The sequence below is a fragment of the Strigops habroptila genome, chromosome 19 (assembly GCF_004027225.2).
Source record: "Strigops habroptila isolate Jane chromosome 19, bStrHab1.2.pri, whole genome shotgun sequence".
Lineage (NCBI taxonomy): Eukaryota > Metazoa > Chordata > Aves > Psittaciformes > Psittacidae > Strigops > Strigops habroptila.
Window position 1 is genome coordinate 813,143 of NC_044295.2, and position 12,947 is coordinate 826,089.

Consider the following 12,947-nt stretch of genomic DNA (forward strand, 5'->3'; position numbering starts at 1 on the left):
GCCCGCCCAACCGCCCGCCCAACCGCCCGCCCAACCGCCGAGCCTCGGCGCGGAGGGAGGGAGGAGCACCGCAAATACACCCCCCAGCCCCAAACCTGCTGTATCCAAGCCCCAATTTACCCCCTTTCAGCCCCACACCACCCTGTCCCCGCAGCAGCTCGTCCTCCCTCCCTAGAAACCAGACACACGTCGGCAGTAGCGTGTTTATTCTCCGCTTATCTTTACAAGGAGCAGGGCAGCCGCGGCCAGCGAGGGGCAGGAGCAGGGTAGGGGGAAGCTGTCCCCGAGGGTCAAACGTCCTCAGACCAAGGACATAGGTCTCATTAGGGAGAAGCTGGCAACAAAAGTAACTTTCAGGGTGTTCTGGAGTGCCTTCATCCCAGATTTGGCCGCTCTTAAAGCTCAAAGAGCGGGGGAGCGCTGAGGCTCCACTATATTGGTTTTGGTGCTCTGGAACTGGAAATAAATAGGAAATAGTGCGTGGGGTCGCTGCAGGGTTGGGTGTTTACTGGGCAAGTGCTACTGCTTCGGCCTCGTCTCTTCTCTCCCTTCTTCAAGCAACAGCTCCGAGTCCTGATGCTCTTCCAGCACCGCATCAGCTGGATCCTGGCGGGATCCAGGCGGCAAAGGGGAGCCGCAGTTGGAGAGTGAAATGCCTCAAAATCAACCCCAGCGAGATCCCCCCCAGGCCCAACGGGAACATCTCAGCGATCCCAACGCGGGGCTCTCAGCAAAGCCTCAGCCCGGCCCCTCGCCCTGGTCAATCCTCTTTAACCCACCTAATGCCGGTGCTTGGCCTGGCCTGTGCCTGGCACCTCCTGTATGGAGCCAGGCTGAGAACATTGGGGCTGTTGAGCCTGGAGAAGAGAAGCTGCGCGGAGACCTCAGAGCAGCTTCCAGTGTCTGAAGGGGGCTACAAGGGTGCTGGAGAGGGACCTTCATCAGGGACTGGAGTGACAGGACAAGGGGTGATGAGTTTAAACAGGGGAAATTCAGACACATGCACAGGTGGGCACACACATGCACACAGATGGGGCAGATGCACACAGACGGACCCAGGGTCAGGCACGCTCCTTCACACGCACACACAGGTGCTGCACATGTGTTCTCACAGGCAGGCACATACATGTGCAAGCAGAGACACTTGGGGGCAGAGCCTCATCCACACACGTGTGTTCATGGCCCTCCCAGTGCTGCAACACACATGTGTGCACACATGCACAGGCTCAGGCACACACGTGCGCACATCCATCTACTCACAGGACATGGGGTGAACAAACAAGCCAACAGTTTTATTGGTGATTCCACAGAACTTGTTCTTAATATCTAAACTAAAGCTTTCTTGTCCTGTCATTACAGGCCTGTGTACAAAGTGCCTCTCCAGGTCTCCTGTATCCCTTTCAGGCATTTGGAGATACTGTAACGTCTCTCTGGAGCCTTCTCGTCATATGGCAGCACTTGGTCATGTTGAACTCCATGATATTCACCATGGGCCTGCAGCATCCTTCTCTATGGAGAGAGATCATTGCTCCAGGGCTCGGGGCGCTCTGGGGCCAGATGGCCAAACACCAGCCCACTGTCTTCATGACGAGTCTCCGTGGGCAGTGACCGAATGGGATCCGATGCTCAACCAGCTGAAATGACAGCGAGGACATAATAGCACTGAGATAAGAGGAAGGACATAATGAGCCAGGAAATAACAGAATAGCCAAGGAATTACCAGCAAGGGAATAAGAACCAGGAAATAGCAGCCAAGAAAACAACATAAGGGAAATAGCATCCGAGGAAATAACAGCAAGGAAATAGCATCTAAAAATATAGCATCAAGGAAATAACAGCAAGGAAATAGCATCCAAGGAAGCAGCCGAGGAAGCAAAATCCAAGGAAATCCTCAGCAGTTCCTACATGGACCAAAAGCTGAACTCCTGTGCAGATATCGCCATCATCACACTTACGCTATGCCGCGCTCGTTGAAAACCTCCTCCTCTCCTGAGGCCTCCCCATCGTAGAGCTCATCCAGGGACGCCTGCTGCTGGGCATCGAGGGGCAGGTACAGGTACTGCAGCCACTGGGGGTCCGACTGGAGCGAGCCCTGACAGTGCCCGGGAAGGGCAGGGGTTGGAGAGGTGAGAAGCAGGCACGGGGCAGGGAGCGGGCAGAGGGGCAGAGCTGGCGCCTGCTCCTGCCCTTACCTCATTCTTGTCCGTGTCCGTGTCCTTGGTCCTGCTCCAGCACTTGGGCCGCAGCTTCTGAAAGCAGCTGGAAACAAGCAGGAGCAGAAGGATGAGAAGCGAAGGATGAACTCCTCCGGTGCTGGAGGAGTCGGGGGGGCTCTGGGCCGGGCTGGGCGCTGTGGGAGCAGAGCCTGTTGGGCCAGGGCCAGGCAGGAGTTACCTTTTCAAGCCACAACCGCTGCTGGCTTGGGAAGCCTGGTCACGTTTCTTGGCGCAAACCTGGTGACAGAGAGACAGAGACTCTGAACATGGGGATTTCCTTGTGGAACTCAGGGCTCAGGGCAGGGAGCAGGGGCATTGCTGCATGGCTGAAGCAGCGGGTGCTGCAGCAGAGCAAGGCCAGGAGAGGAGCCGGGGAGGGGACGCCTGGGGCAAAGGATTGCAGGGTAGAGCCCGGGAAGGGCTGATGGCAGAGGCTGTGATGAGAGGGAGCCACAGACCCGCTCAAGGAGCTGCTGGGAAGCTGCACAGCAGAGCTGGGGACAGATCCTGACAGGAGCCAGGACAAGCTGCTCCCAGCAGCTCTGAACCCCTCTGAGCTCCAGCGTGCAGGCACCACAACAAGCTGCGAGGCTGGGAAAACATCTCCTGTGCTCCCCAGCACATCCAGCCCAAGGCTTGGCTGGCAGCGCTCTGCCAAATGAATCCTTGGCTCACCTTGAAGCAGCACAGCACCAGGAGAGTAAACGTGTTGAGGCAGGACAGTGAGATCGCCAGCAGGAGCGTGTGGCCAGAGGTGTGCTTGGCCATCTCCTGGGGGAAAAGAAGAGCATATCAGGGTGGAAAGGAGAGGAGAGGCAAGGGAGGCCCCTTCCATTCCCCGCTGCCCAGACACACACATGCAGCAGTTCCCGGCTCTCTCCTACCGTCTCTGCAGGCTCGCTGCCCATCTCCCTGGCCTGGACCTGGGCACAGGGAGGCGAGGAGCCGGCGTCCTCCTCCCACACGCACTGCTTCAGGATGTCAGAGGGCTCCGGGTCGCACTGCCTCTCACTCAGCAGCTTGAGGAGCAGCCCCGTCCTCGAGACCATCCTGGCACAGGCCGGCTGGAGCTGGGGCAGGCCGCAGTCCCCGCGCAGGGCTCGAGCCATGTGTTCCACGAACCTCTGCACGGCTCGGTCTGGCACCAGCGAGTGCAGGTGGTGGCTGAGCAGGGTGTCACTCCCAGCAGAGTTGTGCGCTGGAGATGGTGCTTCATCCAGGTCTTCTGCACTCTCCTCATCCTGAAACCCATCGGCCGTGCTGGCCTGTTCAACGGTGTCTGAATGATCCTGACTCCCGCCAGACCAGGCCAGATGCGGTGCCTCCGTTCGGTATCGTGGAGGGGGCTGTGCTACAGGAGCAATGGGTGCTCTCTGGTTGTTGGAGGCTGGGAGGATGTCACTGAGGTTCAACCTCTGGGCCGCTTCCCAAAGGGTGGATTCTGCCTGGGATGAGCCCAAGCCAGGCTCATGATATTGCCAGCTTGTGGCTCTTCCTCCCTGCCCTGCTGGCACCTCCTGCCCCTCATCCCTCTGCAGCGGCCGGGCTGCGCTGGGGATTTGCAGAGTCAGGGTGCTCATTGTCTTGTGCAGCTTGGTCCTGAGCTGTGCCACGAGCCCCTCTGCCAGGAAATAGAAACTCCTGGTGTCAACGGAGCTGCTCCAGCCCTTGTGCTGAACCCTCTGCAGCATCTGTGTCAGCTCCTTGGCGGTGCTGCCCTCCTGCCTCGAGAGCTGCTGAGGGGAAGGTGCCGACGCATCGGGGCGGGTGAGGCTCAGGACAACGGCGAGCGTGACCGTTCTCTGCTCTGTGAGCAAAGGCTCCTTGGGCTGGACCTTCAATATGGAGCTGCTGCTCCCCTTCCTGGGTGCCACCGCTCCCATTAGGTGTCCTGGTGTCTCTGCCAGAGGAGCTGTAACACACCAAGAGCACATCAGAGACAAGAAGCTTTCTGCCAGACCCAGGCTCAGAGGGTTCGCTGTAGCTGGGGGACACGGGCAGGGCTGTGGGGCAGTTACCGCAGCGGGGAGCACTGGTGCTGCACACGCTCGTGCAGTCAAAGCTGAGGGTCCTGCACGGGGTCTCGGTGCTGTGCTTGTGCTGGCAGAGGCAGCAGGCTGTGTTGTTGGACAGCTTGCTAAAGAACAGAGGTTGGTGGACAAACACTCAGCATCTCGACCCAGGGCAGCGAGTCCAACCCAGGCAGACCCCTTGTCCCAGCAGTTGGGATCTGATGGAGGTGGGAGCCGGTCCCTGCACACTCACAGTGTTTCCAGGCGGGATGTTCTCAGCAGCAGCATGAGCAGTGTCTGCCGAGTCACTCGTGTGGCACTCAGGTCCCTGCAAGGGTTTGAATAAACACATTACATTTGAGGTGGCTGCACCAGGCTCTGCTCTGGGAACAAGCCCAGTCCCTGCTGCTTGCGGAGCTGTTAACAAGGAGTCCGTACTTACAGATGGGTGACTGAAGGCAGCTTGAAGAACCACGTGTCCTCGATAACGGACAGGGGGTTACGGCTCAGGATCCTGAAATGAACCAACACCCCATGTGAGCGGGGGGTGCGGGACGGGAGCGCTGGGCAGGGGCTTGGTGCTACGTGTGTGAGGAAGGGCCTGGGATGAAGGCTCGAGGCCGGGGCAGGTGCTGATGGGCTGATTCACAACACACATCAGGTCCTGACTAGCTCCAGCTCAGAGAGCAAAAGCCCACAAGTGTTGCTGACATTCCCAGTGTCCATGAGCTTTGTCTCTGTTCCTGCACCCAGCCAGGCAAAGCTGCGGCCTGCCAGAGTTGTCATTCAGCATTGATGCTGCCGCCTATTTGGGGCAAGAGGTGAGCAGAACGCAGTGACAAGTGCCACTGCTCTGAGCTACCCTTAGCCCTTGGAACACTCACAGTGTCTGCAGGAACTGCATCCCGTGCCATGCCCGGAAGGTGTCGTTCCGGATCTCGGTGATGAGATTTCCCTCCAGGTTTCTGGGGAAAAAGGAGACCACAGAAATGAATCGGGTCTGACCCACAGGAAGCTGGAGCGAAGCAGCGCTGATTTGTAGGGGACAGCCACATCCAAGGGGGAACTGGGAGGAAACTGCCATTTTCTCTCTTGGTGTGTGTTAACCTGTCCAGGAGAGGAGATGAAGTGCACGTGTGCTGCATCTCTCTCTGCTCCAGGACACAGCAAGCCTCAAGACATGGCTTCTATTCTGGCTGTGTTTGCACAAGCACACCATGGCCCCCATCCGGGTGCGGCCACCAGCCATGCCCTGAGCTCCTGAGCTCGGCTGCTCTTTGGGCAGGAGAAACTGGAGTCCTTCTTCTAGAACTAACGGGAGCATTTCCCAGCACCAGAAGGTTCTAAATGCAAACAGCCTTCACCAAAGACACCAGGAAGAATCTTCCATAACTCACAGCGTCTCCAGGAAAGGAAGGTTCTCAAAAGCACGTGCCTCAATTGACTGGATTTTGTTGTAAGATAAATCCCTGTTAACATGAGAACGCAAAACGTTGGTGACATTTGCACTGTGCTGTTTCCTTTCGTGCGCTTTGACTCTGGCAGCGCAGACGCGCCACAGCTCTCATTTCACGTGGGGTTTCTCTCTGACACAGCACCAAGACCCTGCTCTGCTCTGGCTGCAGCCGGGATCCCCGCAGGAATAAAGCCCTTCCTGGGGCGGGCTGAGCAGCAGGGCCAGGGCAGGGGGAGGCCGTGCCCACCGCCATGGGCAGGGGGTACCTACAGGTGCCTCAGCAGGAGCAGCCCCTCCAGCGAGCGCCTCTTCACTGCCCGCAGGCTGTTGTCCTGGAGGACCCTGCAAGAGACAGACGGACACGGGCAGTGGCACCCGCGGCTCTCCAGGGGCAATGGGGCTGTCGGGCTGCAGCCCGAGCACGGGTTCCACAGCCTCAGGGATGGCCCCGTGGGGCGGGAGGGACACAGCCCAGGGCCCTTCTCGCCATGGAGCAGCCCTGGGGATTCACACCCCTCCTTGCTGAGCAGCTCGGCCTCGGCTCCACATGGCGAGCACTGGTGTGGTGCTGGGCACAGCCCGGGCTCGACAGCCAGGCGGAGGGATGGGGACCCCGCAACCCCTGTGCCGTGTCCAACGCTGGGGATACTCACAGCTTCTCTGCCCACGGGTATCCCTTCCACGCCTGCGGGGGGATGAGGGCGAGCGCGTTCCCAGTGAGATCCCTGCGGAGAAGCCATTGGCAGCGTCACCCCCAGCACCAGCCCTTCCCCTGCCCCCGGGCTGTGGGGTGGCCGCGGGGCTGGCCTGGAGCTGCCCCCTCGGCGCTGCCCATCAGCCCCCCCACACGCAGCGTGTCCCCGGCAGCCGCTCTCGGGGTGTCCCGGGGCAGCGCCCGCAGCTCTGGGGCACTCACAGCTCGGAGAAGGGCCGTCGGCGGGTGGCCGGGGGCACGCTGGCCAGGGCAGCGCGGCTGCAGTCCAGCCGGCGCCCGCGGCAGCGGCAGGGCCCCGGGCAGGGCTCCAGGGGCCGGCCCAGGCCGGGGGCCATGCCCAGCAGCAGCAGCACCAGCAGCGCCATGGCGGGGCAGGGCCTGGCCGCGGTTGGCAGCACACGACGCTCAGAGCTCTGGAAGAACATCATGAGCCTTCGCCTGTGACCAGTAGCAGGTCTGGGGCTCGTGTGTCCTGGAGCTGCCACAGTGCAGCTGCTCCAGAGAGTTCCATCTCCAGAGAACCAGCTGTGAGGTTCCCCATTGTGACACGGGACTTGGCTTCCCGCTGGGATTGCTCCTAATGCAGCGAACAGTCACCAGATTCTGTTTCCGCTTCACCTTCCTAGTTAAAATCCTCACCCACTATCACATATCTTATAAAGCAGATCACCTCCTTCCTCTCTTTTTGTGTGAAATTAAACAGGCCACACTTCTCTCATTTCAGGAGTGATCTCAAGCCATTCCTGTGGCTCTTCCCTGAGCTCTCCCACTTTTCCATCAGCTTCTTTTCCAAAGAGAGGTCTAAAAATCTCAGCAGGGGTTTATTATCCTCATGATTTGGGGACCCTGATGTCCCTTTCCCATTGCTTGTGCTGCTTCTGAGGTTCGTTCACCACTCTGGGTTACACGATTTGTCTTAATTTGGTGAAAAACCTGTTTGAAATTAGAAAGAATCTTTGCTTTACACAGTGATAATGTCCCAGTTACTTAGAGTTGGGGCTCAACACATTACTACAAGACTTGGGCTTATTTCTTTAGAAGATACTTCACTTAGAGAAGTACTTCTTTCTGTGCTGTGCTCTGTGTGTAAGTACCACAGCTGCTCCTGCTGGCAACACCTCTGCTGCTATCTCCAGCTTTCTCCAGCACATTGGGGCTATCTGAACTGTATGTAGGCTCTTGCAGGGAGGGCTTGTTCCTTTTAATTCTCCTACAAGTGCTATGCTCATCTCTTATGCTGTCTAAATAATAACCATGCAGCTAAGCTGGCTTCCGGATATAGCTGACCTGGGTAAGTTAACAAGAAAACACCTCTTCTCTGAAAACCGCATGTATTTTGGGGCTTAATTTTAGTAACACCAGGTTTACTGCCCATTTCTGTCACTGTTACTTGGAGAAAATGAGAACGCTGGATATGACGCACAAATAATTTCACAACATTAGACTTTCATTCCTAATCACACACTGCAGGAGTTTGGGAAACAATGTGAAGACAGAGCTTCTCTAATTAGATGGCATCTCCTGGCTCATCATCAAAACTGAGATCAGACAAAACTTCTTCTTCGAGGTCAAACTGTTCCAAAGACAATTCATTGACCTATGAAGAGAAATCCAGAGTAAATTTCTTGCTCTATAATATATTTAAGCTTCACCTCTCTGCACCTGCAAACAGGGTATTTTTGAGGCAGCCTCTCCAGAATTTACCAACTCAGGAACATTCCTGTTTCAGAATAACTGACTGAGATCACAAGGCAATGAGCCAAGAGGACACCCAGTAGCTCTCCACCCAAGCAAGTCCTTCTGAATTCTTGTCTGTTCCTCTCCCTATCAGGCTGGAAGGTGCCTCGTGGAGAGAGCATGTTGGAATTACCTCCCACACACCATCACAAGGGAAGTGAGACAGCAGGGGAGGAGAGGGATGGCTCTTGTGGTAAAAGAGAGGTTTGAGAAGCAGCAGGCTTTCTGTTTAACTTCCCTGCTCGCTTCTCCTATGGTCAGCACATGTGAGGTCAGCTCTCTGTGGGTTTCAGAGAGGTAAGATAGAAGGGGCTGTACAGAGGAAAACGCAGAGAGAACAAACCAGCAGGAATTTCATCTTCTCAACTGCTTAAAAAAAAATAATCTGATGGACATTAGTTACTTCACAGAACAAAATCCTCCTGTTTTACTACAGGGAGGAAAATAGCTTTGCCCATGGATCCTAGGTGACTCAGCGTCACCAAATAGAGTAACGTGTCACAAGGTTCCTTAGACACTTCCATCCATGCTCACAGGGCGTGTGGATGCACCATGTGAGAGTGATGCTTTTTGTCCAAAGACCATCATGTCAGTGATCTCCCCTGGTAAGCAGCGGTCTTTTTCAGACTAAGCAAGATGCAGCTCCTCTGCTCATGCCTGCCTGTGTGCAGCGGCTGGCACACAGAACTCACCTCACTGGGCACGATGACTCAAGTTTTGCTGTTGTACTGGGGCATTTCTGTTTGGTGCATGCAAACGGATCCCTCAGTTACCTGCAGGGATTTCACCAAAGCTTTTCACAACTATTCCCTCTGTGTAAGGCTCTTTATGAAGTGCATTTCTAGATGGGGAGTTTCAGTTATTTAAAAACTTATTGCAAAAAAACCATTGGATTTAACCTTCTGTGACTTCACTGGGATTTTCACTCTCACAGATTCTATAAAGAGCTGTTCTGGACACTGTCATGTGTGACGCTTACCAAGCTGTACCCCGACTTCTCACTTTCCTGTGGCATTTAAAATACACCTGCATTTCTCCACAGATACACAAAGTAGGAGTTTTAAAACCTTAATATGCTGTACAATTCCAAGATGTAATTACTTCCTGGGATTTAAGTGGAGGTAACTGCTGCACAGGAGGATGTCAGAGGTTGTAACAGTCAACAGCTGTATCTCCAATCCCCAGAGGTAACATACAGGTCCTGTACAAAAGCTAAACACCCCCTGCTCTCACCTGCACAAGCCCCTTCAGCTCCTCTTCTGTTAAGGAGTCTGTGGGCTCCTCCTGGGAGGAATTGTACTCCACAGCCACTTTCCCATTCTCTGAAACAGAATAAACAGCAAAGCCACAGTTAGTTACTACCGTGTGTAATGACAATAAACCAACCCTAAACTCCAAATGGGATAATTCTGCTTCATAATGGCTTTCAGAGCGAGCGGCTGGTCTGAACGAGTGTGCTGCTTTCTCTGGCCTTCCCCCTTGTCTTCTCTGCAGAAAACCAAATGGCTCTTACTAAATGGAGTGGAGAATGAGGAAGCAGAAATCCATGGAGAGATGTTAATTGTCAGTCTCTGTGCATGTGATGGATCAGAAGGCAGGAAGCACTGCAAAACATCTGAATCCAGAAACCCACCTTTCAAACGAACACCTTAAAGAAGCCAGGGGAAGAATCGGGCAGATGAAAGGTTGTAGAATGAAGACAGTGGCACTGACCTGATCGCATCAGGATCTGTCATGATAAGCATAAAAGAGTAAAGTACTCAGATACCACTTAAACAGCATCACCTAAAAGCTCAGAGAGCACAGTACCTGGAACCCAGAGGAAGCAGAACTAGCAGCCCCTGGGTAGGCTCAAACCCTGTCTCCTTTGAGTCTCCTTAGAGACTCAAAGGAGACAGTAGCCCCAAAGAAGCAACACTGAACACAACAGTGGGGCACAGACCTTTGTTGGCACCTGGCTGGCTTGGAACTGGGCCAGGAACATGCAAAGTGCTGCAGTTCACTTCATGTCACTCCTGGAAGCAGAACTTCCTCACATCCCTATCTGGCATGCACATGTAGTGCTAAAAAGCTTGCCCTGCCAGCGTTTACACCCTTGGAATGTGGAATTTCAATGACTGATTTATCACCAAAAAAATCTGACCTCTTGTGAATTTTCCTCTCACTCACACAGCTCATAGGGTGGAACCACTCTGTTAAATCATTACAGACCACACACAGGCTTCATTTTGCCCGAGAGCCCCCAAGTCTCAGTGAATCCCAAGAGAAGTTCAGAGAAAAAGGATTTGTATCAATGATCATGAAAGTTCTAATATCATCAGCACAAACACCCTGGTGTTTAATACAAAAACAAGCCTTACCTAAGACAACAAGGAGTATCTTCTGAAAGGCACTAGACAAAGCTCTCCCAGCTGCGAGTTTCTGAACTCTTCTTGTTGCTGTGAGCAACTCGAGAGGATCTGAATGCAACAAGCAGCATGTTATTGATATTAAGATGATGCTCTGCATATGAAGCACAGCAGCTGCATTTTGCTAATCAAACAGCTTCACAGTCTGATAAGAAAGCTGGTTATGTTTTGGGAGTCGTCAGCAGCACCCCTACAGGGGTTTCATGTGCCAGGACATGGCAGCACATGATCCTCAGGCCTGTGCCAGGAGCCTGCCCAGGGCAGGAGGCAGCACAAACACAGGCACAGAAGTGGCTGTGATGAGGAATGATAACGCTGCAGGCAAGAGGGAGAGAACAGAGGGTAGGAAAGTGATACTGGTGTGAATCAGGGAGGGAAGAGGCATGTTCAGGATCCCTTGCTGCATAGCACAGCAGCTCAGATCCTTGCCTCCAGCTAAATTCAGACCCGCAAACTGTGTACAAGCAAGACTGACCAGTGCCTGTGAGAGCTGCTAAGAGAGACTTCCAGTTGCACCCAGAACATACCTGCACTGTTCTCTACGTCTGCCTCGGCAAGGGCAACTCCTCTGGTGCACACCCCATGTTTGGGCAGCGTCAGCTCCACAGCACACAGGTATTTCACAGATTGCTTCTCTAACGTCCTTCCCACTTCCTCATCCTCACCACCAAAGCCAGATACATTCTGCAGCTGTTGGGAAGGCCACAGATAATTCATCTGGATTAGATAGGAAGGGGATGTTATGAACACTTAGGGCTATGCCTGCGTACTACACACCTTCTCTGCACAGCCTGGGACTCCAAGGCAGAAAGCCGGGGTGGAAGCAGAGCAGAAGCCAAGGAAATGCCCTCACCCATAGCAATCTTCTCTCCCCATGCTTTCAAAATACCCCCAATTGTGGTCTGAAATACAGCTCCTGTAACTGTCTCTTATTTGCTGATTTGAGGACAATTCTTCTCATTCCACCAACCACTATAATTAAGAAGAGGATGAGGGGAAGGATGATGGGTGAATATAAAGGCCCCTTACTGTGATGATGCGACTGGACCAGCCGTTAAAGCCAAGGTAGTGGTTGGCCAACTCCTGGCACTTGTTGCTGCTGAGAGCGAGGACTTGGTGCTGAAACCCCTTCTGCTTGGTGCAAACACAAACCTGTCCAGGAAAGAAGAACCCTGCTTAGCCAGGCTCTGCTGTAAGGTTCCCACTACGACACGCCACCTCTGAGTAGCACCCAGCCACAAGTTAGTAAACTTTTTGCACAGGAAGCATCACTGACACCAACAAGTATTCCATGTGATTCCTCCCTGCTGTTGGAAGTGCCGAGTCCTGCAGGTTTCACTTGCACATTCTGCTTACCTTCAAGGGAGACTTCTGAAACAGCCTTTGCCCATTGCATGTGCGCTGGGCTCTGCTGGCATCTCCAGCTGAATAAAACTTGATAACAGCGCAATAACCAGGCCCTGCCACAGCAGCATTCCTGTGCGCCCGCACAGAGTAGAGCGGTCCAAACCTGGAAAACGCTGAAAACAGGGAATGCTGAGGAAAAGAAAGAGAAAAGAATGGGTCTTTTGAAATATCTATGGGTGCTTGAAGAGCTGAGTGACAGTGACAGAAAGAGGACTACTCACAAGACCTGATTACCTAGAAAATGAGGAAAGCTTTTAGTACTGTTTAACAGGAGTAAGCCCTGGAACAATCAGTGAGGCTGAAGATGAGCATCTCTCCGTAACAATAAGCTCAACTTTGCTGCATCTCTGCCCTTATCTCCAATATCATCCAGCCTCTGCACTGGGGGGAGAGCCAAGTCAGACACGAGGCTTTCTGTCCCCGCATCACCCTCATCCCGGACCCCCTTTGCTTTCCACCATCCCTTGGGTGGGAACACTCTTTGCCTAAGCTTTTAGCGCAGTATTTTGCTGGCAGATGACGGGGTCTTGCTCCATCTTGCGCTGGGATCTGTGCAGTTTTGCTGCGGGGGGGACACGAACCACCCTGCGCTGGCCCTGCAGCCAGAATGCCTCGGGGACACCAGGAAACTAAAATACGAGTAAAACAACCCCAAAAATATAAAAGGGATTAAAAAATACGCTATTAGCATACAGGTGAAGCCATCAGCATAGAAAGGGCCTTAGCGCTGGGGGAAGAGGGACGCTGGGGGGACCCCGCTCCCCAGCCTCGGAGGGGGGGACCCTGGCCCCGCTCCGAGCCTTCGCCTCACCTCCAGCCCCGGCTCCGGCTCCAACCCCCAAACCAGCAGCGTCTGGTCGCTCCCCGAGGGCACGCGGAACTCCACCACCTCCGCCATGCCGGGGCCTGCCTCCCGCCCGGCATCGCCCGCCCAACCGCCCGCCCTCCGCCGGGCCTCGGCGCGGAGGGAGGGAAGAGCACCGCAAATACACCCCC

The 12,947-nt window shown here is 54.5% G+C and overlaps 2 protein-coding genes and 1 long non-coding RNA gene across 14 annotated transcripts; all 3 read right to left on the reverse strand.

Moving 5' to 3' along the window:
- Positions 1-189: 189 nt before the first annotated feature.
- On the reverse strand, positions 190-604 carry LOC115617780. Its single transcript, XR_003994680.1, has 2 exons — positions 510-604; positions 190-334 (listed from the first exon to the last, which is right to left on the reverse strand). It is a non-coding gene; the product is annotated as an uncharacterized LOC115617780 (long non-coding RNA).
- Positions 605-1,271: 667 nt separating this feature from the next.
- On the reverse strand, positions 1,272-7,199 carry LOC115617769 (leucine-rich repeat-containing protein 37A2-like). Of its 3 annotated transcripts, none has more exons than XM_030508638.1 (14): positions 6,601-7,199; positions 6,338-6,409; positions 5,955-6,026; positions 5,626-5,697; positions 5,113-5,193; positions 4,671-4,742; positions 4,482-4,556; positions 4,235-4,353; positions 3,101-4,128; positions 2,892-2,987; positions 2,395-2,453; positions 2,193-2,259; positions 1,956-2,092; positions 1,272-1,634 (listed from the first exon to the last, which is right to left on the reverse strand). In XM_030508638.1, exons 1-14 carry the CDS (start codon positions 6,825-6,827, stop codon positions 1,583-1,585), a joined length of 2,229 nt encoding a protein of 742 aa, XP_030364498.1. In that variant the 5' UTR covers positions 6,828-7,199; the 3' UTR covers positions 1,272-1,582. The 3 variants fall into 3 exon arrangements, with proteins under 3 accessions (XP_030364498.1, XP_030364500.1, XP_030364499.1); XM_030508639.1 differs by having other exon boundaries at positions 1,570-1,634; positions 1,906-2,092; XM_030508640.1 differs by lacking the exon at positions 5,626-5,697.
- Positions 7,200-7,713: 514 nt separating this feature from the next.
- Positions 7,714-12,864, reverse strand: LOC115617774 (RAD52 motif-containing protein 1-like). Of its 10 annotated transcripts, XR_003994674.1 has the most exons (9): positions 12,763-12,851; positions 11,901-12,080; positions 11,574-11,696; positions 11,322-11,446; positions 11,072-11,234; positions 10,497-10,595; positions 9,770-9,865; positions 9,370-9,458; positions 7,714-7,996 (listed from the first exon to the last, which is right to left on the reverse strand). XR_003994674.1 is itself a non-coding variant. In XM_030508652.1 (7 exons), exons 1-7 carry the CDS (start codon positions 12,847-12,849, stop codon positions 7,907-7,909), a joined length of 831 nt encoding a protein of 276 aa, XP_030364512.1. In that variant the 5' UTR covers positions 12,850-12,864; the 3' UTR covers positions 7,747-7,906. The 10 variants fall into 10 exon arrangements, 3 of the variants coding, with proteins under 3 accessions (XP_030364512.1, XP_030364510.1, XP_030364513.1); XR_003994673.1 differs by lacking the exon at positions 11,322-11,446 and having other exon boundaries at positions 7,747-7,996; positions 12,763-12,852; XR_003994672.1 differs by lacking the exon at positions 11,322-11,446 and having other exon boundaries at positions 7,747-7,996; positions 11,072-11,261.
- Between the last annotated feature and the right edge of the window lie 83 nt (positions 12,865-12,947).

Excerpts from the sequence above, each read along its gene's own strand:
- LOC115617769 (XM_030508638.1), bottom strand. The coding sequence starts at position 6,827 with ATGATGTTCTTCCAGAGCTCTGAGCGTCGTGTGCTGCCAACCGCGGCC. Across the intron at positions 5,698-5,954 it reads CTGCTCCTGCTGAGGCACCT|GGATTTATCTTACAACAAAA; the intron begins GTAGGTACCCCC and ends TCATGTTAACAG. Across the intron at positions 4,557-4,670 it reads CTGCCTTCAGTCACCCATCT|GGACCTGAGTGCCACACGAG; the intron begins GTAAGTACGGAC and ends AAACCCTTGCAG.
- LOC115617774 (XM_030508650.1), bottom strand. The coding sequence starts at position 12,849 with ATGGCGGAGGTGGTGGAGTTCCGCGTGCCCTCGGGGAGCGACCAGACG. Across the intron at positions 12,081-12,762 it reads AGCCGGAGCCGGGGCTGGAG|CATTCCCTGTTTTCAGCGTT; the intron begins GTGAGGCGAAGG and ends TCTTTTCCTCAG. Across the intron at positions 10,596-11,071 it reads AGACGTAGAGAACAGTGCAG|ATCCTCTCGAGTTGCTCACA; the intron begins GTATGTTCTGGG and ends TGTTGCATTCAG.